This window comes from Canis aureus, chromosome 2 (assembly GCF_053574225.1).
Source record: "Canis aureus isolate CA01 chromosome 2, VMU_Caureus_v.1.0, whole genome shotgun sequence".
Lineage (NCBI taxonomy): Eukaryota > Metazoa > Chordata > Mammalia > Carnivora > Canidae > Canis > Canis aureus.
Window position 1 is genome coordinate 49,059,806 of NC_135612.1, and position 27,618 is coordinate 49,087,423.

The window sequence follows — 27,618 nt, forward strand, 5'->3', positions numbered from 1 at the left end:
GTGTGCCAGTTAGCATTCAAAGTGCTTTACAAGTTACCAACTCCATGAATTCTCATAGCATTGTTATGAGGCTGGGTACTATTAGGATCCCAGTTTTAAAATGAAAAACCAAGGCACAGAGAGTTTAAGTAATCAGCCTAAGAAAACAGAACTGAGAAGGGGAGAACATGGGTCCCAGGTCTCCTGAAGCTCATCCATTGAGCCACAGCTGCCACAGGTGCTTATCAGTGTCCATCTGGAAGTTTTCACCATTTAATTTGGAGTTTTAACCATTCAGCAATACGGCCTGTTACATTAACACATAAACACTTAGGTTACAAGTGTTTATAAAATACAAGTTTCTCAAACCATACCCATTCATTTCTCCTGTGAACCAAAGTCAGTTGATTCCACTCTTTTTTTCCTCTTTATTACCAATGTCATAGATACACATAAAGAAACAGAAACCAAAACTAAATTACAAGAACAAGGATGCCATCTTTCTGGCCTTCAGATTACCAAAAACATTTCTGAGATGGAACAGAATATAGATGCCTTGTCTTCAGGGCAGTTCTAAACCTATGTTTAAGCCATACAATCAAAATTGCCATTGAAGTGTCCCTCAACATCTTCCAAAAAGGACAGCACACAATATCTGGTGTATGTAGCCTCGTCCAAGAACATGTATATAAATATATGATGCATATATTAACATAAATCTCAGAGTACAATTAGAAAATATGAGTGAGTACAAGTGATAAGTACTTTGACTCTACTTCAGAGGAATGTGGTTATTAATTAAATGATGAGTTGCAGTTCAATCTGTGCAAGTTAAATGTATTTGCCAAGTAGAAGTAGAAATACTGCTGGTAGAGTTTTATTCTCTACCCCAACAAGGGGTGAGCACCTTCCACACACCTGCCTGCCCAGCCACCTGGCGGCCCCCGCCCTCCTTGTCGGACACCTCAAGGAGCGAGCCCTCCTTAATCCAAGGAACAGGGTCAGTTCAGCAGGACTCCTTGCTACTTCCCCCAGCCTCTGCAGGAGGCCTGGAACAGACTCTGAAAGGAACACCAACGTCTGCAATTAAGCGGTAACATTCACAGATATTTTTTTCTTTATTCAAGGCCTTTTTCTTCATCCAATGTAGCTGTATCCTCTTTGAGGTTTTTTTTGCTGCATTATACTTACTCATCCCCAGTCCATTAAGTGAGCGCATTCCTGAGCAAAGGTAGTACTTAGATGCTTGCTTTCGGTGAGCAAGAGAAATCCTGAGACCCTCTTGCTCCAACTGCCTTTGTGCCAGTGGAAACTTATCCAGCTTAATACAGAGCTATACCTATTACAGCAGCAGGTAAGGAGAGGAGTTTAAATGCTGGTCATCTGATTAACAAGGGAGCACCTCTGGGTCATCCTCTTTATAAGGAATCTAAAATAGAAATACAGGAGAGTTACAAAATTCAGGAAAGACATCTTGCTCCCCTCACAACAGATTCTTTGATTGTTAAACACACAAGAGAAAACCCCTACGGAAACTAAGCTGGGCACACAAAGCTGGTTGGAAGGAATTTTCAGAAATCATTTTTTCCCCTAAATAATTATTAGCTGAACATTTGCAACCAAACAGCAAGAAAAAAAAAATCGGGGTAATTTTCTTTCTTACTACCTGGGGCTATACAGTAATTACGCAAATGGCAGGGAATGTGTCACTTTGACTAACCATAAGTGTGTAAAATAATTTAAGTAAAATACAGTCGCCTTAGTCATCATACTAATTTGACAAGGACTTTAAAAATGTCTCTCAGCTGTCTGCTTCTGGGTAAGAGACGCAAAAACCCATCTTCAAAACGATGCTTCTTTAGGAGAGGGAAAAGAATAAAGCCAGCAGTTTCACCTTACCAGTAACCACAAGCCATAGAATGTTCTCAGGCCTAATTTTTTTTTCCTTTTTAAAGATTTTATTTATTTATTCATGAGAGACACAGAGAGAGGGGCAGAGACATAGGCAGAGGGAGAAGCAGGCTCCCTGCAGGGAGCCTGATGCAGGACTCAATCCCAGGACCCCAGGATCATGACCTGAACCAAAGGCAGACGCTCAACCACTAAGCCACCCAGGTGCCCCAGGCCTAAAATTTTTTAAAAGGGGCTACCGACATCAATGAGATACAGCTCTATGATATGCACTCAGTCATCCTGCTCATTATCTCATCATCACAACCTCAGACTCAATGTGTACAAAACTCTCAATAGGGAAATGCCCACCCCTGGGGTCACAGGCCCAGCCTGCGCTCTGCACCCTGGAGACCCCACCTGCTGGCTCAAGTTTTCATACTGAAGAAACTCAAATGCCCTTGTATGGGAGCCGCAATCATGATGCCCAGAGGTGTCAGAGGCTTTCATTCCCTGTATACATCCTTATCTATCCCAGTCCTCTGCAATTTGAGAACATATACGAACCTCCACACTCAGGGCTGTCCTCATGAATGGCCTGAAACATCTCAGTGGGTCTCCACACATCACCATGAAGTGCACACAAAATGCCTTGCTCTCCGTGCAGCTCCCACAGACCTATGCCTGCTCCAAAGTGCCTGAGACTTGAGCAGATGTCACATCCTTGCAAGTAGGTCAGTTCAGATTGGAGCCACCCAAAGCAAAGACCCAAGTCAAGGAAAAGCGTATTCTTTACTCAGCAGCCACGGCAATCAAACTGGACAGGTCTCTTAATGGTTCATGCTAAAATATATATATATATATTTCATGGACAGTCAGGCCATTGAAGTGACTAGAACAGCCCTGTGACTGTTGGCTTTTCTGAAGCATGATATCCAGCTCAAACACTTGCAAGTGTTAAGAGATTTCAGAATCCACAGCTGCCCTGGGGTTGCATGATGATTACCTGATCTCCCCAGATCAGAGTCTGAGTGTCAGGGTCAATAGCCTTCTGCACTCCCCTGGGAGAACCCCACATCCAGGCAAAAAGCTGGTTCCTTGCTCAGAATAACAATTAGTGTTTGTCTTATATACAAGTATCCCTAGAGTTTCCTCTCTATGCAGGTTCTTGAGAGAAAACACACACACACACACACACACACGTACATATACACTCACATACACATAACACAAAGTCCTGCTTTTCAAAGTTACTTCTCAAATCACAGACAACTTCCTGCTTCAGTTCTGCCATTGAAAAGCCTATACACTAGTGTCATTGAAGACACCGGGGAATCTGTCTTTTCAAAAAGTAAAGGGAGAAATGAAATGAAGCCTCTAAATGTACAAAAAAAAAAAAAAAAAGCATCTGGGAAGACAAAATAAGAAGGTAGCTGCATAGACTACTGGGATCAAATAGGAAATAACATCACTGGTATAGAACTTTCGACCACCCCCCATCCATCAAAGCAAGCATTGCTGGCTGTGTGTCCCAAGGTGTGCCCTTCCTCAGGTATCTGAAAATGCTTCATCAGAGGGACAGGCTGACTGCCAATGCAGAGATCATATATAACACACACTTTGCACACCGATCCCGTGTGTGTGATCACCTACAGAAGCAAGCTCTCCGGTTTCTTAAGAAAGCCATGATGCATTAACAAGGAGAAATTTGCTTTTCCTGCATCCTAACAATGTTTTATTCCCAAGTTATCCATAAAGAAGCCTCATACAGCTGAAAGACTAGCAAACTTTTTATTCTACCTCCAAAATAACAGATGAACAGAAAACTCCCAAGTGGCCCAGAAGAGCAAAACCCATAGCGAGCTGATTAGGTCAAGCCTGGCAAGCAAACTATTTATTTTCATGAGGTTCAGATGACAAAGGAGAGTCCAGGGCAACTGGGCAAGGCAGAGCTCGGAGCCATTACGCCTCCACTCCTAGTAATCAAAATGAATTCAATTTCCTAGGCCTGTCCTCTCCTGGGCCCCCATCTGCTCTCTGCTGGTCACCTGTTGACTCGGGTTACCCTACCCCTCTGAACCGGGCTATCAGCCCAGGCTGAAAGTGCCAGCAGGAACCCCCCCCCCCCCTTCCGCCTTCACCAGGTGGACTGCCTGCCACTGGCCTCTTCTGGGATGAAAGTCAACTTCCTATCTCCTGATGCCAGCCCCGCCTCTACATATCCCCCTCACCACCAGCCCTCTGCTTAACTTTATAATGTAACTTAGGCTACCCAGCCTCATGCCTTTCTAAAACCCTTAGATCATTGTGAGCTAAAACTAAGCCCATGCCTTTATAATTCATGGCGCAAAAAGTTCTGTTGCTGTTCGCCACACATGAATAATGCACTCTACTGAACAAAACTGGTTTCAGGCTAACAACTGAAGGCAACTGTTGATATACCAACTACCTCCTCAAACACAGGCCAGGTTAGGTAGTACATACTTTGCATATGCTCCCAATACAGATGCACAAATATTTTGTTAACATGCATTTGCATCCTGGTAATGCACATACCTATTTTAATATCGTAACAGTCAAATTCTCTCCATGAAAGGTCTGATAAACTGACCACCCCCCCCCCAACCAAGACACAGTCATCCCTACGTCAGAACTCCCCAGGGCCACAGGTATTGCCTGTACTGTACATATAGAGAAAAGTGCAAATGTATATCCAAACAGAAAAGAAAATACGCTTTTGGCCACAGGGTTCACCTGCAGCACACAAGTCAAGGATGCACAAAGACAGGGATTTCAAACACTTTCATCTCACAAGGAGCAAACGAAATGCATCTGATTTTCAGAAGCCGGGTAAGTTTGTCACCCCAGGAACAGAGAGCTGAGCTCAAACAACCCTCTCTCGGAACCACAAAACTGACTTTACCTCGCACTAGAGACCAAACCTGTCCGTAGTTTCCTCTGACAGCAAGCCCCCGAGTCTTTGGAGACAATTTATGAATGGTGCCCTGTCTCAGCAGTTTGGCTCCCATTAACTGTATCCCAAGGCCAGGAAGGAGGGATCCGAGGTCCAGCAGGAAGAGCATGGATCTATCTGGGGATGCGGCTATCCAGTAGGCAAAATCTTGTCCAATTCTACCTTCCTCAAACTTGTTCACTAACAAAGTCACTGCCATTTGATTCCGGTTGTGGGTCAATCACCAAGTGATGGCTGAACACTATACACTGTGGGGGGGAAAAAATCTCCTCCTGCTTAGGCAGGGCTGTCCTGGGGTCTGGAAGTGCACTCTCTGGAACTCAAGTCAGGACCACCTGCGCAGGGCAGGACAAAGCGACAAAGTAGGTATTTAACAGTTGCTGAGTCACTACAAGCTGTTTCCTCTGATATGTTACGCACCCCTGGGCCGTCTGAGCACTAATATGCCCTTTTGGAAGGCAAATGAAATAGATGCACACAGTGCAAAATGCTGCAACCCCCTTGTGGGCGAGAGACCACGCTGAGGCACCGAGGTCTGAGCGCGGGGCGCAGAACTACACAAACTCGCAGCTGCTCTCCAGGTACCGTATGTAACTTTATCCCAGACGCCGAAAGATGGCTATCGGGATACGGAGAGGGGCTGTCCCCCTGCAGCCCTGGCTCGGGTCGGGGCCACACTCTAAGCTGTTAAATCCCCCCGTAACTGGCGCATGGGGAAAGCGCTGGGAGAAAATGATGCATAATGGATTTGTTCTCCAGGCGGCTGGAACGGAGAGCAGAGGACGAAGGATGCTCACTGGCTCTTCTTCCCATGTGCAGGTCACCTCAAAACCGCGCCGCCCGCCTCCCCACGCAGGGGGCTCCCGAGGTCCCTCCGGCCGCGCTCTCCCGGCGGGGAGAGGCAGAGCTTCACGCCCACCCGCCGGCCGCCTCCCGGCCCCGGCCCGCCCCGGCCCCGGCCCCGGCCCCGGCCCCGGCCCCGCCGGCCGCGCGAGCCGCTGCCGGCATCCGCGGTCCCGCCCGCTCCCGGCTCCCCGGCTCCCCGGCTCCCCGGCTCCCCGGCACCCGGGCCGGCAGCTCCCCCGGCGGCCGCCGCGGCGCCACTCGCCAACCCCCGCGCCGCGCCGCGCCGGGCCGAGGTCATGCCCGGTGCCCCGGGCCCGGCGACCCCCTCCTCGCGCCCGCCGGCCCGCCGCGGAGTTGGCGCGGGGACTCACCAGGTAGGCGCCCACCGTGCCCTGCGCCAGCATCAGGGCGCACTCGGACACCAGGAAGATCTTGATGTTGGAGAAGCAGGACACCTTCTTTTTCTTCTTCTTGTTCCTCTGCGCCTCGTCCCCCTGCAGCTCGCCGCTCCGGCCGCCGCCCGACGAGCCGCCCGGCTTCTTCCCCTGCATCCTTCCCCCGCCGCCGCCGCCGCCGCCGCCGCCGCTTTCCCGCTCGCCCCGGGAGCCGGGGCCGCTGCCGGGCGGGGGTGTGCGCGGCGAGGCTGCGTGCTGTCCCCGCCCCGGGCCCGCGGCGGCCGCCCCCGTGCACCGGGGCTGGAGAGGTGGAAGGCACAGCTCCGAGCCGCCGCCGAGCCGCCGAGCCGCCGCCGAGCCGCCGCCGCCGCCGCCGCCGCGCGCGCTCGCCCCCTCCCTCCTCCTCCTCCTCCGCCCTCCCCGCGCCGCCTCCTCCGGCTCGGGCTGTGCCAATCACAGGGGCTCCTCGCGCCGCCCGCCGCCGCCGCCGCCTCTCCGCCCGCGGACGCCCGTCGCTGCCATCGCGCGCTCCCCCGCGGCCCCGCGTCTGCCCCAGGCCCGGGCCGCCCCCCGCCGCCGGGGCGCCCTCGGGGAGGCGCGAGGGGCGACGGGCGCGGACGGAGGGAAGGAGGGGGCGCCCCGGGCGGGGAAGGCGGTGCCCGGCCCCCAGATGGCGCTGCGGGGCGCGGGGCGGTGCTGCGCGCGGCGCCGGGGCGCGGGGGTGGGGCGCGGGGGCAGCGCTCCCCGGCGGGAGGGAGGACGGGCTCGGGGGGCCGAGGGGTGGCTGAGACCCCGAAGGGTGGGCGCGCTCCCCGCCCCGCCCCGCCCCGCCCCGCCGCGTCTCCGGGCACCGCGGTGGCGTCCCGGGGCTTGGGGCGGTGCCAGAGGCCGGAGCGCTGCTCGGCTCCCGGGGCCCGGGGCGAAGACAGGCACCGAATCCCGACGGGGAAGCCCGTTGGCCGCTCGGGAATCGCACGGCCGCCAGTCGCCGCAGCCGGGGTCCAGGTGGCTGCAGGGTCGCCGCCACCCAGCAGGGGGCCCGTGCGGGCCTCGTGCGCCGGGAGCGCGTCCTCGGGACCCGCGCGGCCGAGGCCGGAGCCCGCGGGAAGCGCTGAGCCGCAGCCGCCGGGTCCCCGCCCCTGTGGCCCGCAGGCCCGTGCCCCGCGGCGGCCGCCCTCGGTACCGGTCCCCGGGAGCTCGGCCGACAGGGCACCACCAATAGGACCTGCTCCTCGTCCGACCGCTTTCGGAAGAAGACCTGGAAAGGACTAGACCACCACCAGGAAGCGCTCAGCAACTTGTGCCTGGGCCACGGGGGGCGGAGGGGAGGGGAGCGGGGGGCCGTGCGCCCCCAACCAGTTATTTAGAAAGCCTTTACTTAATAACGTGGCAAGGAAAATGTGCCATCTCCTAGACTCCTCTGTACAAATGCAGACTTAAATGTGAAACTGAATAGCAATTAACACTTCCATAATGTTTACTTCCTCCCAAAGAACTTGAATGGGAATGGATGGTGTAATGTGGGGGTGTTGTCTTGCCATAACCATTTAAATATAAACTGCTTCATCCTCTGGTTCCAGACATGATCTCACCTAGACTTGGTGTCCCTTTCACATGCTTCCCCTCTCCTTGTCTCGGCTGTCTGCTATCTGAATGGGCTCCCCCCAGCAGAGGGCTCTTAACCATTTTCACCATTTCTGTCCCCAGGGCCTGTGCCATTCCCCAGGAGTCTGTCACCTTACTGCGGCCCCTCCCCTCCTCCCTGCACCCTCCCCTCACTCACAGCTGAATTTTATGCTGAGCTGAGGCCCTGGCCCTCCTCTGGGCCCTCTGCCGGGCCCTCTCCAACACTCTGGCATCAAGGGAGCACCTCCTGACTTTTTCCTGAGAAGACCCTGGATGGGCTAGTTGTCTTCTTGCCTCTGTGACTTTGCGCTGCAAAGCTGAGATGTCTATTTGTCCGTGAAACTGTTGAAACGGTATGCTGAGTGCATTTTGGTCCTTAAGTGTTGTTTACATACTTGGTAATAAGAGCTAAGATTTCTCCTGAGCTTACTCTGGCCAGGTCCCATTCTAAATGCTCTACCTGCCCTTAAAATTCACTCCTCACAATCATTCTCTGAACTAGATACAATTATTAGCCCATTTTACAGGTAAGAAAACAGAGGCCCAGAAAGGTTAACTAACCTTACCGATATCACGTATCCAGTCATTGGCAAAGCCAGCCTTTGAAGCTAGTCCGGGTTCTTAATGACTCCCTGTCTTGGGCGCAGCAGAACTGATATGGTTTCTACTTTATAAATGGAGACTCAGAGATACATAGTGTCACACAGCTCAAAAGGGACAGGACTTGAATCCAAGTCCAGCTCTCTTCGTTGTATACCACAGTGCCTTGTGTACAGTCCAAGAAGGGCATGGGTTTTTTTTCTGTTTGGGTTATTTATTTTAGGTAAAAAGTGTCTTCGGAGAAATCAAACACTTCTGCTGCCAGAGAGAGGATTCCGGATTAGGGTTGTAGCTTCTCCATATAATTAATGGTAAGCAGCCATGAAAATAATCCTGTGCCTGAAGCCTTAAAGCGTAATCACAGTCAGCCTGAGGGAAATCAGGTGTCAGCCTCACAACCATCAGAAAGAAGAATGTAACACATTCAATTTCCTTCCCTCCTTGCTCATCCTTGATTTACTTGTAGATCAGGGCTCCAGGGTTGATGAGGTGGGCTTAGAAGCAGCAAGAGCTTCTGCTTGGCTTCTCTCCTACGCAGAGGAAGCAGCAGAGAAACAGTGACCATTCTCATATCTGAATAGCACGTGACTGCTGATTAAGTATGTTAATCTCACAACAGGTAGAGCTCTTATTAGTCCCATTTCACTCATGAGTAAAAGCAGCAAGTGGCTTTTAGGAGCCTACAGCTATCAAGTAGCAGGAATAGAAAACTGCATTTTCCACCCCAAATTGGTAGGAAAGCTCCGGAGGAGGAGAGAGGTCTGTCTAAAGGGGATTGAGCCCCACCATGATCTGTTGTGTCCCCTGCCACTAGCCTCTGAAACAGGCCATTAACCATCATGTGGCAAACAAGGCAAATGGAGCTCTAATCCCAATCCATGCCTCAAATGGGCAAATCTTAAACGTTGCCTTGGAGAAATGCCACAGCCACCACTTCCAGCCTAGGCCCTTTTTCATCATCTACCCCCTAGTGGTGGATGGTGAATTTAGGAACAGTAAGCAGGCCCCTTGGGATTATTTTCACCTCTCTACTACTTTTCTGGACTAGGTTCTAAATTGGACTTTCCTAAATTAGGTGAAAATATTACTAGCTAGGGCTGGAACTTCATGACTCTCTCTTTGTTGGCAACTATAGATATTCCAAACACTGAGAAGCCATGTAATCTGGAAATGTGATGTAAGGAAGCATGAAGATCAGGTGACATGGGAAATAGACTGGCTTTTGATTCTGAAAACATTAATAAGCTATACGTAAATGCTTGGTGATTCGGATTTGGAGAGCTTTTCTCCCCCACTTTGGAAAGGACCATCAATTCATTTATGTGGTACAGAAGTGGGTTAACTTCACGGCCATGGAAAAAAAAAGTGACAATATCTTTCACTGTTACTGGGCTGTGGCAAGATTTCACAGCAAGCAGCTTCAATGTAATTCAACACAATGAGAAACTGTTGTTCAAGTAATTCACATGAAGCATCCTTTGCCAGCTTCAATTTTGTTCACAGGCAAATACAAAGTTGAAAAATAAATGCAAAAGAATGATTTCTGATTGTCACTCTGATGGAAAATAGATACTTAGATTCTCACCCTATAGATGGATTTCTTTTTTCTTTTTCTGAAAATACGGCAATCGTGTATTGTGTCCAACCAAGGATAGAATTGGGCCTAGGCCAACTTCTTTGGCTTGAAACTAATATTTGGGCTGAGCTGAAGCTTATTTTCTCTACCTCAGAGTTTTTCTCTCCCTACCCCCACTTTACAGTTAGCCTGATCCATATGCCTTTCTGCCACATAGCCTGTGTTTGCTACTAACTATATTCATAGTTCTAAATTTTAAATTATATCTCTTAATTTGAATATATCCTAAAGCTCAGCAGAGAAGTGAAAAGGATAAACATCAGTGTAGATGCAATTTTAAGAATGTGAATCCAAAATCCAACGGAAGGAAGAAAAAAAAAAACATTCGGGGAAATTGGAGAACAGATAGGAGAAAACTCAGGATTGAGAAATGTGTTTTATTTACCCAAAATGAGCCTTGAGATGAAGGAAGCAATACAAATGATAAACATTTACCAATATTAGTGTATTTGGGGAGCTTGTTGTTGGCTGCCTTCGATTGGTATGTGGGTAAATAGAATGTGTTTACCCAAAGAGACTGTTAGTTTCTTAAGAAACAGTAAAAACAGAGTGTTTTACTTTAAAAATAAAGGAGCCTTTGTCCTGCTCAGTGTCTAACAGGCCTCCTGCCAAAAGGCTTAATACTTCTGATTAGGACAGGAAAACGACCCAGTAGGTATCAAGGCTTAGAGAAGTTCCTTGCAGGTATTCTCTCCAGGGACCTGCTTCTCCATCCCTGTGGTTCCTCCTGTGGACAACAGGACTTGTCCTCCCAAGTGCCTCTCATTGACACAATGCCTTTTCTCTCTCAAGGGCAAGTGTCCCAGTTTTGCTCCCAGTCTCAAAAGTGTGCACACACCCTTGTGTTTTAGATGGCTACAGATAGTAAATGTGAGCAAATGAAATGAGCCAGCCCTGAAAATGTTCAGAAGGCCCAACAGCATCTCTGGCAAAGGAGCTGTGGGGTTTCAAGGTTGATAACACTCCAAGAGTCTCGTGGGCCCAAGCCCAACAGAAAGTGGCCACAGCTGTCTGCCCTATAGAGGGGCAGTGGTCTCTGGCCCTGGGTATCCCAAGTGGTCATGGGGCACTGCAACCCACGGACCCTCTAGCCGATGGAACAAAGGGCATATAGGAAGAAAGACCAGGAAAGAAAACCCACACGTGGTAGGCTGCCACTAAAATTTAAATCAAGAGTAGAAGTATCAGAGAAAGCATCCACAGATGAGGGAGTGAAACACCCCTGCTCAGATTAAGTTCCTCCTCCATGCCCAGCTTCCTTCCTCCAAAGCCTGTCCAGCTGCTCCCCTATGGAACAGCAAGGGAGTAAGAAGGGTAGAAGACAGCAACAAACTGAGCAAGAAGGCCATCCTACCCACCCCACAACTCCCTGTTCTGGGCTGGACTGTGGCCCGCCAAATTCATATGATGAAACCCTAACCCTCCGTACCTCAAAATGTGACTGCATGTGGAGGTAGGGCCTTTAAAGAGGTGATTAAGGTCACAGGAGATCTTTAAGGGAGTCTTCATCCAAGAAGACTGGTGTCCTTACAGAAAAAGGAGATCAGGACACAGAAAGCTCAGACAAAGGTGACCATGTGAGGACCCAGGGAGAAAGGAGGGGCTGCAAGTCAAAGGGAGAAGCCTCAGACTCAGAAGACACCAAACCTGCATACACCTCCACCTCAGAATTCTAACTACCAGAATTGTGAGAAAACAAATATCGGTTGTTTAAGCCAATCAGCATGTGATGTTTTGTTAGGGCAGCCCAAGCAAGCTAATATACTACCTTAGTCCTCTCCCCAGCCTTTCACCCACATGGCATGCTCTGGCCATAATTAATTGCAGTCCCTTGAGCTCACCATGCTTTCTCCTTCTCCAAACATTGGCACCTGCTATTTTCTCTGCAGAATGCCCTTCCCTCCTCTTTCTTCAGCTGGCTCACACCTACTAGTAGTACCTGAAGATCCAGCTAAAATGTTGCCTCTTCCGGGAAGCTTTTAAAGAATCTTGTTCTTACCTTCCCAGCTCCCCAACTACCATCTACATCTCCTTACCACCTACATCATCCTCTACCCTAGCATTTATCCCGTTGTAGAGGGCACTCACTGCCCTTCTCCCTGAGAAGCCTCTGATCAGTGTCTTCCGTCTCATTATTTTTGCCCCTGGAGGAGCCAAGCTCAGAGCGATCAGTAGTTACTGAACAGAGAACAAATTAGTGAGGACACAAGGAGTGACCCTTCCCCACCTGAGCTATCCCACAGCTGCCGGACAATATGGAAGGAGGAGCCGATAAGTACTGGGAGGCAAAAAGACAGGGAACATAAGAGTGACAATAGCTGTAAAACCACATCTAGTGGGACAGGAAGTGAGAGTCTTTGGGGACTGCCTCCAGGGTGTGGGAGCAACAGGAACTGCCCAGAGCCTCACCGCTCACTGTGTGCTGCTCAATGGGAACTTGCTAGAAATGCAGATGCTCAGACCTCAGCCCAGATGTTCTGAATCAGCATTTAAATTTTAACAAGATCCCCAAGCAATTCATATGCATCTAATGATTTCTGAAGAATAGAACCCGCCTAGGCTGCTATCAAAAGTATCCCAGAGCTAGGTGACTTCTAGCAGGGTTGTAGATTTCTGCATGTTCCCCTTTTCCTCGTAGTTGGGGCTTTAGAAGGTAGGACAAAGAGAGACAACTGGCTCTAAAGAAGATGCTGGTTAGGACACCTGGGTGGCTCAGAGTTTGACTGTATGCCTTTAGCTCAGATCATGATCCTGGGGTCCTGGGATCGAGTCCCTGCAGGGAGCCTGCTTCTCCCTCTGCCTATGTCTCTAACTCTCTCTGTGTATCTCATGAATAAATAAGTAAAATCTGTTTTAAAAAATAAAACAAAATAAAGAAGATGCTGGTTGTTTTCATTCTCCTGGAACGCTCACAACACCGGGTCCCACAGAGCGCAGGTGACTGACAAGCCAGGGGACCCAGAGAGGGGTCCATTTTGCGTCTGTTGTTTTGGCAACACCTCTGAACCTCAGAATGAAAGCTAGAACACTGTACTTCAAGATCGTGAAGGCTGCCTGGACTTCCCTCTCCTAGCTCCCCTTAAAATACCCATGAAAACCCAAAAGGGCTGTAGGACTTAATCGGGCTGAAACCCCAAGATCCTAAATATGGATTATCCAGTTTTTCAGAGAAATGACTCTTAACACAGGATGAATGGGATGACCAAGGAAGAGTGCCTCCTTCCTCCATCGGGAGAAAGAGAGCTCTGTATCGGGGCCCTGGGTGGTCCCCAATCAGAGAGCCTGTCAGTCACCTCTTGGCTGCTGGTGGACACTCAGCTCAGCCCTCTCATCTTTCTAAAGTCTATACAATTGTAAATCCCAGAAAAGTACAATGGGCCTCAGTGCAAGAAGTGGGTGGTTACAGAGTATGACCTGAGATGTAAAGTAATATAGTAACATAGGGAGTGGGTAATATAATAATATAGGTGAGGGTGGGGGTGGGGATGGAAAGCACTTGTTTTGGATTATCTGATGCTATGTAACAAGCCGCTCCAAAACTTAGTTGTTTAAACAATGATGTTCATGTATTCATTTTGGTCAAGAATCTACAATCTGGGCAGGGCAGGGTGGGGAGAACTAACTGGACTCTACTGGCAGGCTGAGTGTTGAAATTATTGGGGGTCTCACTCATTCATATTTCTGCATTCTAGGTTAGAAAGGGGGCTGGAATAGCCTCGCCTTCCTGGAATCTCCACTTGTGGTCTTCCTTCATGATCTCTCCAGCATGGCAGCCTTGGGGAAGCCAGACTTCATACATGTCCATTCAGGAATCCTAGTGTACGTGCCATGGGACTTTATGACCCAGCCTTCAGTTATGCAGCATCATTTCTGCTGCATTCTGTTGATGAAGACAGCTACAAAGCTCCAACCAGACTCAAGGGGAGAGATCACAGAACTCACCTCCCAATAAAGGCAGGTCAGTGCCACATTGTTAGAAGAACATATGGGATGGGGAGAGTCCGGGTGGCCCAGTCAGTTAAGTATCTGACTCTTGATTTCAGCTCAGGTCATGATCTCAGGGTCATCAGATCGAGTCCCGCCTTGGGCTCTATGCTCAGCAGAGTCTGCTTGTCCCTCTCCCTCTGCTCCTCCCCATTTGCACACACACACACACACACACACACACACACACACACACATTCTCTCTCTCAAATAAATAAATAAATAAAATCTAAAAAAGAAGAAGAATCTATGGGATGGGATATATATTGCTGTGGCCATCTTTAGAAAATACAATCTGCTACATATATTGAGAGCATTGTATTCTTGAAATCAAAGCCCCCCCTGAACTGTTTCAGCCACAAAAAGACTACGAAATATTTCAAGTTATTTACTAGTTAATTCACCTCCCATTTACAAAGAAACGGTTAGGGAAGCAGAAAAATTTCTGCGATGATCTAGCAGTACCCATTGCTAGCTCGACACTGGAAGTCACAGTGGAGGGTATACACCATAACTTGCTCTCCATTTTAATACTTAAGAGGAAGATTCTAGCAGATTCAGAGTGCAACCAACTTGGAGAAAGAATGAGTGTGCCTGTGTTGGGAGGTAGGATAAAGATACATTGAGTCAATAAAAGTATTCTGTAACATAAAATAGACCTAGACCAATGAGGCAGAGAAAAAGCATGCTTGTTTAAAGAGAAAAGAAAACTTGGCTAGATAAAACAAGAAAATATTTAGCCGTGCTGTTTTGTGTTCTTAATAAATACTAAACAGGTGTACTTTCTGAAATAATAAATAAAGCATTAGATGATGCTTGAGATTCTAACTGAATTCGAAGAGGAAGCTGGCAGATAAGAATAGGACTCAGGTAAGCTACAAATAAATTGTGCAATTGAAATCTGATTTAGAGGCAGTAAAGATCAGAATCAAAATTGCAGAAAACCAAATAAATGATATAGAGAACAAGCTAGGTAATTTTTCTACCAATGTAGAGAAGAGAAACAAAGATAAAAATGATGAGAAAAAAGATGGGTGATTTGGTAGATCACAAACAAAAACTTATATGGATAAGAAAAACACTCTCCCACCCCCGCCACTGCCTTGCCAAGAAAGATATAACCAGAACAATGTCACTGCAATATTGAAGACAAAGAATGGAAGAAAACTTCTCAAGCTGAAAAAAAAATTGCACAATTTTAAAAACTGCACCATTTCCAGACAAAATTAATGAAGAAAGATTCACAGATATAATCAAGCAAATATGTTTAAATATAAAGGATTTTTTAAAATTCTGCAAACCTCAGACCAAACATTAAAGTTACTTATCATTAAATGAAAACAGGCTAAATCAACAGTGTATCATAGGACTGGATGCCAGGTGATAACGGAACAAAGTCTAAATGATGCTGAGAGAAAATGCTTATGACTCAAGCTGAAACGTTGCTAATTTGCAAAGAAAACAAAAAAGGCATTCTTAGATATTCTAATCAAGGGCTCAAAAAAGATACCACCCCTGCACTTTTCTTCAAAAATTTACGTAAAGATACGTTCACATTAAACAACACAGTAATTAAAGACAAAAAATCAAGAATAGCAGAAGTGGGTTCAAAAACATTGTGACAGTCCCAGCTGAATTAGTAAAAAAAAAAAAAAATAGGAAAAAAGAAAAGAAAAGAAAAATTATTGTAGATAAAATAGCAGTACAAATGGAACGTTTCTGTCATTGTTTCTTGAAATAGAATAACTAAAAATAAGACTGATAATAAATAGGTCTGTAATTCCAAATGATATTGGCAAAGGAGAAGAAAGAGTATGTGGGGAAGTAGAAGGGCATTCCATTCCTTATCTTACAGAAGAAGGAATCAAAAATTATCATAGTGCTCATGAACTTGATAGTTGGAGAATCTATGTATTCAAGTGTGATTTGGAAAAACCTAATTAGAATAATTCAAGAGAATATATGCTTGTAAATATTGGGGAAAATGAAAACCAACAACAATTATAATGTTGAGAAGAAAACAGTATAACACAATGTTCAAAATCATGGGCTTTTGAGTTAGGGAAATTTGTTTTTTGAAAATGTTCTGGCACTTACTCACTTGTTCACTTTGGTCTGGAAAATTCAGAGCCTCTCTTCCTGTCTGTAAAAGTTATAACATGGGGGTTGTGGGGATTAAAGGGAATCTTTATAGAAGGAACTTAGTCCAACGTCAATAAACCAGTTATTATAAATTGTTGTTGCCAATCACTATTTTTTCTTTTAGTATCATTTATAGTAAAATATTGAAAATGTGTAGGTCTCTCCAAGGGTCTCCCCAAGCTTCCCCAGGAAGCACTCCTGACTCTGTTTTCTGAACCCACTCCTCAATTGTCTAATCTTTGAAAAAAAATTTTTTTTCTTTGAAAAATTTTTGATATGGATCCTGTTCTAGATTTCTGATCAGTTCCACAGACACGACACTTAGAATGTTCCTCTCTTTGCAAGATGGACTTGGCCACGACCAAGCATGAGTCTTCTGTGTTTTCATGCCTGTAGCTGTTTCTCCTGTCAGTGTCCAGACTCTGTTCCCTTGAACTTCACCTGAGTAAACCCCCAGAGATCCTAAATAATTATCCAGGATGAGGGGATGGGACAGTTTTAACAACAAATATAATGATTTATCATCCTACATTAAAATATTAAAACTTAAAGATTGAGCTAAGAAAATCCAACTGTGGGCAGCGTGGGTGGCTCAGCACTTTGAGCGCCTGCCTTCATCCCAGGGCATGACCCTGGAATCCTGGGATCGAGTCCCATATCGGGCTCCCTACATAGAGCCTGTCTCTCCCTCTGCCTGTGTCTCTGTCTCTCTGTCTCTCTCTCTCTCTCTCTCTGTGTGTCTATCATGAATAAATAAGTAAATAAATAAATAAAATCTTTAAAAAAGAAAAAAGAAAATCCAACTGTGACCTACTCACAAGAAATATACCCAAAACAAAATGATACAAATAGATTTAAAAATGAATAAATGGTTATCAGAAAAATATGAACAAGAAAAAATATATTAATATTAAATTCATATGAGACTGAATACATGAGTCAGAGGGTGCAGAAAAATGTGCAGTCTTCAATAAATATATAAAAAGAATATATATTTTATACACCAAATACATAAAACAAAGATGTACAAGAAGAAATGGGCAGAAACACAATTATTTTATGCAAGCCATTTATGGAATTACTAGACTTTGAAAAAAACAAGTAGATAAAATAGATACATTTCAAAGGATTTGCACTATACATAATTAACATATATTTAAAACAAGGAAAACAGAAGAAAAAACTTTCTAAAGATAAGCATAGAAAAAAATGAACAGATTATTAAAAATAGAAACAGTAAAGTAGATGCACAAATTCAAGAACTGATATTTTTAAATGCAATTCAAGAATATATGAGAAGTAGAGTGAGAAAACAAAACTTAAAAGTAAAAAAGAAATGTTAAAATAAGAGCAGTGGAAAACTTTAACACATCAAAAAGTTTTATTCAAAAACAATGTCAGAAAATTTGGAAAACTGAATAGTTTCCAATAGTTAAATAGATATTTTATTGGCAAACTTGACCTGACCCTAAGATAATTACCTCTAAAGATATCCTATTGCATTAAAATTTTACCAGTGATAACTTTCAACTTTCATAAAGACAAGTAACTCCAAGTGATATGTTTTGTTTTTCCAGATATAAAAACAAAAGCTGAAAATCTAAAGATTCACTGTGCGAAGTTAGTGTAACACTAATATAAAACCGACAAAGATAGCCCAACAAAAGATCAATAAATACTATTATAATTTTGCAGTGACATATTATATATCTCAATGATACGATGAAAACCAAAAGACAAGCCAATACTATCTGGCTTATATGATGCAGTCATTTTACAGTTCATACAGATGAATATCAAGTAAAAAAAAAAAAGAAGAATATATTGAAATGAGAAAAGTGGGGCAGTTATATTAAGGATACATATCCTACCAGCTATTAAAATATATCGAAAGCAACATCCGACAGAGGAGTATGGTTTGAGCTCAAGAACTGGTAGACAGATTGATAGGATCAAGCAATCAGCCCTGAAATAGTCTCTAGTATATATCCCAGCTTAATAAAGTAATCACAACAAAGAAAAAAATGCCAAAAGAACAGGTTATTCATCAAATGGTTGAGAAAATTGATTAACTCAAATTATAGCCTTGCTGGTGCAATAGCCCAAAGCAAAAACAACAATAAAAAGAAATGGATGAAAGAACCACACATAGACAAAAATATAAGTGAATAATTATCAGATCTCTGGGGAGGGAAAGGCATTCTACGCATAAGAGCAAACAGAAGTAATTGCAAAGGAAAAGCTAGATAGACTTTACTATAATACAATTAGAACTCCCCTACATCAAGAAACATCACTGGCAACAATAAACTCACTAATTGGGAAAAGCAGTTGAGCAACAAGGCAGAAGGGTAATAACTTCGAAACATAAAGTGCCCTTACAAATCGATAAGTAAAAGTTTGATACTCAGAAAGAAATGTGGGCAGAGGATCCACACAGAAAATTTAAAGAAATGCAAAATCCAACAAACATGCAAAAATATTCACATTCACAACTAATCAAACAAATACTAATTAAAGCAAATATAGGACATATTGTATTCACCTTCCAACATGGCAAAACATTTTTTTAAAGAAAATTTTCTGTGTGGCTGAAGCTCTATGAAAAGGCTTGTTAATGAAGTGCTGGCAAAGGTGTGAATTTGTGTCTGTCTGAGGAAAATGATAGGGTGATGCCTATCGTGGTAGTCAAATTGTTCACTTCCATTGGCTCAATAATTCTCCTGATGAATCTGTCGAAAGAAAATAATCGGAGACACAATTATAAATACAAGTACAATGCTTTATTGTCTGTTGATTAATGTTTATTGAATAATTATTTGTGACACTGAAAAATTGGGAAGAATGTATATTTTCATGAATAAGGGACTGGGGAAATTAAGTTACATTTTCCAGAAAAGACAGTATTTGACTATTTTTATTTCTGCTTTTTTAAGTAGGCTCCATACTCAATATGGGTCTTGAACTCAACTCTGAGATCAAGAGTTGCATTCTCTACCGACTGAGATAGCCAGGTGCCCCAAGCATTCACCCATTTTCTAAATGATCTTTGGTAAAACATTATAAGAAGGGGGAAATGCTCTTAATAAATTAATAAGAGAGAACAAAAAAGGAGGATTCCAGATTTTATGTGTGGTATCATCCAGTTTTGTTACATGCACAGATAGCATGTTTAGGACCGTGTGCTTGTGGTCAGACTATCTAAATTTGAATCACCTGAATTTGAATTTACCATCTATTAGTTTATGACCATGAATAATTTATTCAACCTTTCTAAGCATCAATTTACCTATCTTTAAAATGGGAATAAAAATAAGACCCTTCTCTGCGTATTGCTATGTGTATTGGAAGAGTTATACAATATCCAGTGCCCAGCATAGTGCTTGACTCACTCCTGGCAAGTTTTATGTTCATATACATTTCCGAGTAACCATTTAAAAAAATAAATATGCATTAGGATTATAATTTTTTTACATTTTATTCATATTTTAAAAATTTACACACACTCCATCATTTCTGGACCCAAACATTACCTTGTGTAACGGGAAGCCTCCAGCCAACTGACATTTCTCATGTGCACTGTCCAGCTCAAAGGCATAACATGAAACCCAGGCTGCCGTCAAATTCAAACTCCATCCTTCTAAGGTTATTTTTTTTTATATTTTATGTATTTATTCATGAGAGAGAGAAAGAGAGATGCAGAGACACAGGCAGAGGGAGAAGCAGGCCCCATGCAGGGAGCCTGACATGGGACTCGATCCCGGATATCCAGGATCAAGTCCCCTGGGCCGAAGGCGGCGCTAAACCACTGAGCCACCTGGGCTGCCTTCTAAGGTTATTTTGAAAAAGAGATCGGATATGTGTCCTTTTGTATTCTCTTACTTTATATCTCTTATCTCTTTAAGCAAGTGTTCTCCCTTTTCCTTGTCCAGAGCCCTCTTCCTAAGTATAAATGTAACAGGGTATTTTTGGCATAACTTCCAAGGGAATGTTAGAAGCTAAACCTGTAGTAGCCAGAGCAAACTCTGGTGGCATTCCAAATCACTTAAACAAAGGGATCAGTAAGTCTTGAGTTACCAAAGAAGATATTCATTAAAAATATAAGAAAACAAGGACTTCTAGAAGGTAGTATACTAACTGTGTTAAAAGAGGGAAAAGGTGCTACTATCTTTTTCATGTTGTCACTGAGAATATCCAGAGATCACATCTCTCTTTCTTTGTCAAATATACTGGACATCAATGACGGAACATTGTAGGGGTAGATATAGAATTGGTGGTAGGGGAACATATGGGTGAAGGGAAATCTCGTGTCCTCCAAAACTGAATCCCCAACAGAGAAGAGCCTTCAAATATGGTGAAGTCAAGTCTTTCTTTCTTTCTTTTCTCAAAACTGAGAAAAATCAATATGCCACCATCCAATTACTCCTCAGGGGCAAGAAACACTTAGGTACATTGCCCAGGGGCCGAGAATTCATCTGGGATGAGATGGAAAATCAGTGACCACAATGAGATCGTGAAACAAAGACCAAGTGCTCAGAGTCCCTGAATGTCAGTTTGATGTGAAGACAAACACAAAAGCCAATATCATTGGTAGAACTATGAAAAAAGAAGGTTCAAGCTGAGGTCATGTATTGCATAATATATATTTATTACAGAATATGTTAGAGGTCAATAAAACTTCATGCTGCAAGGTGAGTGAAGTACAGAGACTTAGTTATGTTAATAATACTAGAAAAAAAATCAATGTGAACATGTGATGTTAAAAAGCAATATTTTTCCTGCTAGAAGTGCTTCGACAGCAGCATCATTCTGTTCACTGCCTGGTTGACAAGAAGTCCTAAATGCCCAGATTTGGATCTCTCATACTTCACTATATAGAACTGGCATGTCTGGTGTACGTGCATGTGCATGGTGGCACACAGATACACACAGAATAGAATGGTCCTGATATACCCTATCATTGCCAAACAGCAGAGATGCTTTCAAAGATGCCAGGAACAGTGCTGAAAGAACAAAAGAGCTAGCTTAGAGATCTCCCACCAGCCAAATTGGAATTTGAGTATGAAAATAAGTATAATAATCGTGGTTAATTGAAATATGTTGAGTTTGGGAAAGGCCATAATTTCATAATGACATTAAGAGAAAAGTTTAAATTTAGTACACTAAAGGTAATTAGGATGAGCAGAGAAGTTGGCTGTAAAGGGACCTGTTTAATTTCTTATTAATTTTAATGAGAGGAGGTTAACATAAATTGGTATTCTATTTCTTCTATTAATGGTTTGATTTTAAAACACAGACATAAAAGTGATGTCTGAGTAAGTAGAAGAGGAAAAATATACGGAACTGAGTTAGCCAAATCACCCTGGGAAAATATACAGAACCAAGAGCAAGAGAGACTTAACTGGCACCAGTGCTCATACAAAATAACTCAGCAGAAAGGAAGCTCAAAACTTTGTTCCAAGATGATGAATAGGCCAAATGCCTTTAAAAAAAAAGAAAAAAGAAAAGAAAGAAAAGAAAAGAAAAGAAAAGAAAAGAAAAGAAAAGAAAAAAGAAAAGAAAAAAGAAAAGAAAAAAGAGTGCTCATTGCATAACCTTGCTCTCCTGCTCCTGGGAGATGAAACCATGACTTATAATGAGACACCAGTACAGCACCCATACATTTTAAGTAATGCCAATAGACCAAGTTATCACAATGACCTGGTCATCACAATGACGAAACAATGGGCAATGTCATGCTGGCCAAGAGAGACTTCAACATTTCACGGGGAAATTCCAAGCTACCAAAAACAAAAAATCCATGGGAAAAGCTTGGGACCTACATTTTTTTTCTTAATTGATGTAGGAAGAAAAGATTATCTTATAAAGGAAGCTTCAGCCTGATGTCCTGGCTTGGGTTTGAATAGCCTTGGGAGAAATAACCTGCATTTGGGCCATAACCAGGAATCTGACACTGTCGGTGTGGCTATCTGATTTGATATTCTCTCTGGTCTGGGTAAGAATACTATGCCCTTGGGAAGATTTGTAATTAAGTACTGCTGCAGTTTTAGGAAGTTTAGAAGGGATATTAAAATAATAAAGAGGAAAGGAAATAAGATGTTAACATTTTAGGAACAGGTTTAGGGATAAATGTTTTTTGTAACCATTATTATTTGTGTATGTTTTACTTATTGCTTGATGTGTTTGAAATGCTCAAAAGAATGTCAACTAAAACAGGGAATGAAAAAATGTTTTTTGGGACACCTGGGTGGCTTAGTGATTGAGCGTCTGCCTTTGGAGGGCCTGATCCCAACATCCAGGGATTGAGTCCTGCATCGGACTCCCTGAGAGGAGCCTGCTTCTCCCTCTGCGTATGTCTCTGCCTCTCTCTGTGTGTCTCTCATGAATAAATAAGTAAAAAAAAAAAAAAAAATTTTTAAAAGGATATTTTTTAAAGACACTTTTAGGATTTTTTGTGAATCTCTTAAGGTTAGTTTCCATTACCTTTGGGGGAGCAGAAGGCAGATCATAATGGGTTAAAGAGTAAATAGAATAGGGCCAGGACTTTAGTAAGTCAAGTGAGGCATTCTCCTTGGGAGCAAAATCTAAGGGGGTGCTAAAAAACGAACTAATCAAGATTAATAAAATATTAAGGCAGTATTTTTAAAATATCAAAATTAATTGCAAAAACTCTGTGAGGAGCAAAATATCAGCATGTTTTAAATACTGACAGGGTGGAGATTAAGAGATGTGGACAGTAGGTACATACAATGGGTTCTTTTTCTGAAGCCCTCTGTGCAAAGAACGAGGGAGGTTTTGAGAGAAGGGAACCCAACCCAAAGTCAATGGAGGTGAGTTGGCTTGCTTATTGATTTAAAGATGGGAGACACTTGAGTGTGTTTATATACTCAGGAGGGGGCCTGAGTCCTTTCCTTCCTCTTCCAGCAGCTTAATTACAAGGAGGTGGAGGAATTTTGGGCAGTCCAGATGGAGCTAGGGGACAAACGGATTCTTCCCAGGTGCATAGTGTTACAGTGGGAGGAGGAAGGGAAGGGCTATCATGGCAGAGCTGATGTCCTGCCTCAAATGACATGCAATTCTCGCTGTGTAATAGAGACACAGGGGGTCTTCAAAACATGCCTATACCTGGTTCTCTACCTCTGACCCCTAGAGCTTGACTTAATGGGTCATCCTCATGCCCCTCTCCAGCACGGGCTGGGTATCAAAAGATTTTAAAGCTCCCAGGTAAAAGCTCCACTGCTCTCCATCTCCTGTGGGTACACTTTGTAATCTAGATCCACCTTGTGAGCTCCTCTCCTAACCTCTAATGTGGCCATTGCCAGGAGAAGGGCAGAGGAGAGAGGAAAGAATCCTTTTTTCTGCCTTTGACTCAGGGTCATAGGTAGGCAAGATCATATGATTTTCACTTCAAGGGTTCTGTGCCTTAAACTTTTCCACCGTGAAACCCATCAGTTGTCTGATGAGTATATTAGTGGCAGGTCCTGCGTGGTCCTCAGTACTGGGTTCCCAGAGCTGCCGCACCTGAGAGTGCTCACTGTTATCATTCCTCTTTGAAATTCTGATAAGCCCTTTAGGTTGGAATAGCCCTGTGTCCCGGGCCACAAGTCTTTAGCTTTTATTTTCAAATTTCAAAAGTTAGCTTTGAAATAAAAGGTTTATTTCACCACACAAGCCTACGGTTTCTCCCAGGTGAAAGAAATTTAGGTTTAATCAACTTTTTTTGGAATTTTATTGCTGTTAGTCCACCCTTTTCTCTGAAAGTGCTTCAGGACTACAACAGCTGAATATTTGTCTTATTTTTATCTTTGAAGGAGTACAGTGGCTTTGTTCCACACTCTCTGAAATTAATAAATGAAATCAGTGGTAGCCGTTCTGAAGCTTCCTCTCTCTCTTTTTCAAACCAAATACAATTATTTGATCTAATAATCAAACAAAGAAAGCTTAAAGTAAGAAGGAAGAGTAGAGGAGAAGAAGAAAAGGAAAAAGATGAAGTAAGGCTGCACAGCAGCCTCAGTGGAAGAGACGCGGGAACAGAGTGTGTCTCATACATAAAACAGCACGGAGCATCTAGTAGGTGCCTATTAATTACTGTTTGCAAAAATGAATGATCAGTTAGTCTGCCCTCACTACTCTTTATCAAAGCCAAAGTCTGTTCTCTGCATGAGATGATCACAGTAGCACGAAGTAAGAGAAGAGGGTAGGGAAGTTTCTTTCGGAGTGTAAATAATGGCCAACCTGGGGTCTTGATGAAATCAAATTAGGGGTTGGCTGGTGAGAAGGTCTTGCCTCTTCCACCCAACTTAAGATTTGGTTACAGGTAGAGCAGCTGTCTCACATCTCATTGCTGGGGACCACCTCCCCTATTTCGATTTGAGGACAAGGGACCAAAAAAGCAGCTCATTGCAGTTTCCCCAACTCCCTGGATGAATGTGCCCTTGCTCTGAGGGAGGGACCTGCCAAGGAGTCTCCCAAGCCCCACATTCTAGCCTAGGAAATATAGATGGGCATTTAGGTCTGCCTATGGCACTACCCAAGGACAGAGCAGGGCAAAAGCTGAACACATTCCTAGGAATTCACATGAGTGTTTTTGATCACTAAGGTCAGAGCACTTGCTTGAAAAAGAATTGAGCATTTCATCTGGATGAGCTGTACTGTAACTGGACACTTCTGCAATGACAGACAGCATTTGCTTTTGTCAAGAAGCTCTTGTAGCAGAACTCTGAAAATACAAGTATGCCCTTATTGTCTAATACTATAACAGACTGGAATTTCAAATCGCTGAGTTTTGAGATGGCCCAGTAAAAGCAGAGAAATCCATGGGTCCAGTTTGCTACAGAGCCACATATGTTTAAAAAAAAAAAAAATGTGTGTGTGGGGCAGATTGTGCTTTCCTGCAATCACTTTTTTTCATTCACATAAGTTAACACATGGTGTTAAATTACTTTTAGGTGTACAATATAATGATTCAACAAGTCTTTTTTTTTTAAACAAAAGATTTTTATTTATCCATGAGAGATGCAGAGAGAAAGGCAGAAAAATCAGGCACCCTGCAGGGAGCCTGATACAGGATTAGATCCTGGGACCCCGGGATTACAACCTGAGTCAAAGGCAGACAGTCAACCACTGAGCCACCCAGGTGCCCCAGATTCAACAAGTCTATACCTTTCTCAGTGTTCATCGGGGTAAAAGTACTCTTAATCCCCTTTATCCATTTCAGCCATTCCCCATCCACCTCCTCTCTGGAGACCACTGTTTATTCTCTGTACTCAAGATTTTGGTTTTCTGTTTATCTCATTTTTCTTTGTTTCTTAAATTGCATGTATAAGTAAGATCATTTGGCATTTGTCTTTCTCTGACTGACTTATTTCACTTAGCATCATACCCTCCAGATCCATCCATGTTGTTGCAAATGACAAAATTTCTTCCTTTTTGTGGCTAAGTAATATTCCATTGTATGTGCATACCACAATTTCTTTGTTCATCTATGGGTAGACACTTGGGCTGCTTCCATTTCTCAACTCTTGTAAACAATGCTGCAGTAAACATAGGTGTAAAACATAGGGGTAAAATCACTTATCTTTGCAAATAATTGATTTTGTTTTCTTTGGGTAAATACCAAGCAGTGGAATTACTAGGCCATATGGTAACTATTTTTAATTTTTTCAGGAGCCGCCATACTGTTTTTCACAGGGGAGGCACTAATTTACATTCCCACCAGCAGTGCACGAGGGTTCCTTTTTCTCCACATCCTTGCTAACACTTATTTCTTGTGTTTTTTATTTTAGTTATTCTGACAGATGTAACATGCTATCGTATTGTGATTTTTAATTTTCACTTCCCCAATGATGAGGGATGTCAAGCATACAGATGGCCAATAGTTACTACCACTTTGAAGTCCCAGGAAACACATTTGAAGGAGTGCTGGGATGGGCATGGGCTTTCGCATTGATTTCAAGAGGATGAGCCAAGAGTAATGGTGTCCTCCATACACCAGATGGAATGTGTCCTTCTATGAGTCTGTTACAAATCATAATGTATTCCACAGACTATTTGCCCTATCTGCGATGCTAACCCCTGGAAATGAGGCTATTCTATAAAAGCAGTGAGAGGAAATGGTTTTAAAACCACCCCATGCAAAAGGCATATGTAATGATGGTAATTTATCGTGTTACAGATCTGCATGTCAATTCATAGTGCATTTAGTACAGCAACAGAGAAAAAATTCAAGTACATATTGAGGAAATCATGGGTGATAATTACAATCAAAGAACATAACCCTATTTACTTTTTAAAAATCTGTTTTTTAGAAGTAATTTGTAAAGAGGAATCCACCATATTTCTATTTCAGGCTTCAAGAGAAACGGATTCATTGAAATGACATTCTTTCCCTTTGGAGATTTCACACTAAAGGAATTTAAAATTAACTTTGGCTTCCTTATCTCAATGGGCTTTGCACAGGCTGCTCCCCCTGTATGAAATGCTCAGCTCCTGGGTCATTTGGTCCATTCCCCAGGCCTCAGCTTATGTTATGGGCTGGGTTGTGTGTCTCCAAAGTTAATATGTTGAAGTCTTAACCCGCAGTATTTTGGAACGTGATTGTATTTGGAGATGGGGGTCTTTAAGGAGCTAATGAAGGTCAAATGAGGTCGAGTGAGTGGGTCCTAGTCTGACCGCACTGGTATCCTTATAAGAAAAGATTAGGACAGGGACACACAGGAAGAGACCATGTGAAGACACAGAGAGGACAGCCATCTACAAGCCAAGGAGAAAGGCCTCAGAAGGAATCAGCCCTGCCGACACCTTGATTTGGGACTTACCTCCAGAACTGTGTGAGGAAGTAAATTTCCGTGGCACCCAGTCTCAGCCCCCACAAACTAGTACAGTTTACCTATCACTTATTTTACAAAGGCCTTCCATCTAAATTAGGTCAGCCTATACACCTCCTTGGGCCACTCTGCATTATTCCTTCACAATTCTTACTGCAATTTATAATCACTGTAATTCATAGAATTTAAGATGCCATTGACTGTAAAATGCACCATTATTGTATGGACCTATAGGAACGTTTAAAAAAGCTCAAAGTTAGCTCCTGGGAGAAGGAGGTAGAAAAATCTCTCCTGACAATTATAATACAGGCTTGTGGTCTGAAGTCCGACTACAAGTGAGGTCCAGAAAACCTCAAGCACAGGATGTAGTTTAAAGGGGAGGGGAGCAGGGTGGGTTCCATGTTGGGAGTAGCTCCAGGTAAAAGAAACAAGTGCAAATGCTTTCTGGAAGAATTTGACTTCCAGGTCATCTCAAAAGTAAGACTGGTTCTAGCAGTCTTGATATTGGATATGCTGAGATGTTTAAGTAGATAGTTGCATCTTGAAATAAATGACATATGCTATAATTTATTTGCACAAATAGTTGCTTAATGTCTAAGATTCACAGATAGTATTGGTATCCCTTTGCCCACACTTTTATCTCCTTTTCCTGGTAGAGTGCTGGTATATAGTGGGCACTCAATAAATGGGAGTGGAATCAGTGAGTGAGTAAAGCAAATT

At 43.7% G+C, this 27,618-nt stretch overlaps 1 protein-coding gene and 2 long non-coding RNA genes across 5 annotated transcripts in view; 1 reads left to right on the plus strand and 2 right to left on the minus strand.

Annotated features, from left to right (window-relative positions):
* Positions 1 to 6,264, minus strand: part of SLCO3A1 (solute carrier organic anion transporter family member 3A1) — a 310,139-nt gene extending 303,875 nt beyond the window's left edge. Inside the window, exon 1 of one of the 2 annotated variants that reach the window (XM_077871178.1) lies at positions 6,061 to 6,263. In XM_077871178.1, coding sequence (XP_077727304.1) covers positions 6,061 to 6,240 — 180 coding nt within the window. In that variant the 5' untranslated portion in view covers positions 6,241 to 6,263. Of the gene's footprint in view, positions 1 to 6,060 lie in introns of both variants that reach the window. The other variant, XM_077871168.1, reaches the window with a different exon arrangement.
* Positions 6,265 to 7,215: 951 nt separating this feature from the next.
* On the plus strand, positions 7,216 to 9,807 carry LOC144290648 (uncharacterized). The gene is made up of 3 exons (XR_013358232.1): positions 7,216 to 8,063; positions 8,534 to 8,621; positions 9,446 to 9,807. It is a non-coding gene; the product is annotated as an uncharacterized LOC144290648 (long non-coding RNA).
* Positions 9,808 to 16,037: 6,230 nt separating this feature from the next.
* LOC144297295 (uncharacterized) overlaps positions 16,038 to 27,618 on the minus strand; it is a 42,393-nt gene continuing 30,812 nt past the window's right edge. The window contains exons 2-3 of one of the 2 annotated variants that reach the window (XR_013364355.1): positions 18,618 to 18,804; positions 16,038 to 16,073 (exon numbers count right to left, since the gene is read on the minus strand). This is a non-coding gene — a long non-coding RNA (uncharacterized LOC144297295). Of the gene's footprint in view, positions 16,074 to 18,586; positions 18,805 to 27,618 lie in introns of those variants that run through there. The other variant, XR_013364348.1, reaches the window with a different exon arrangement.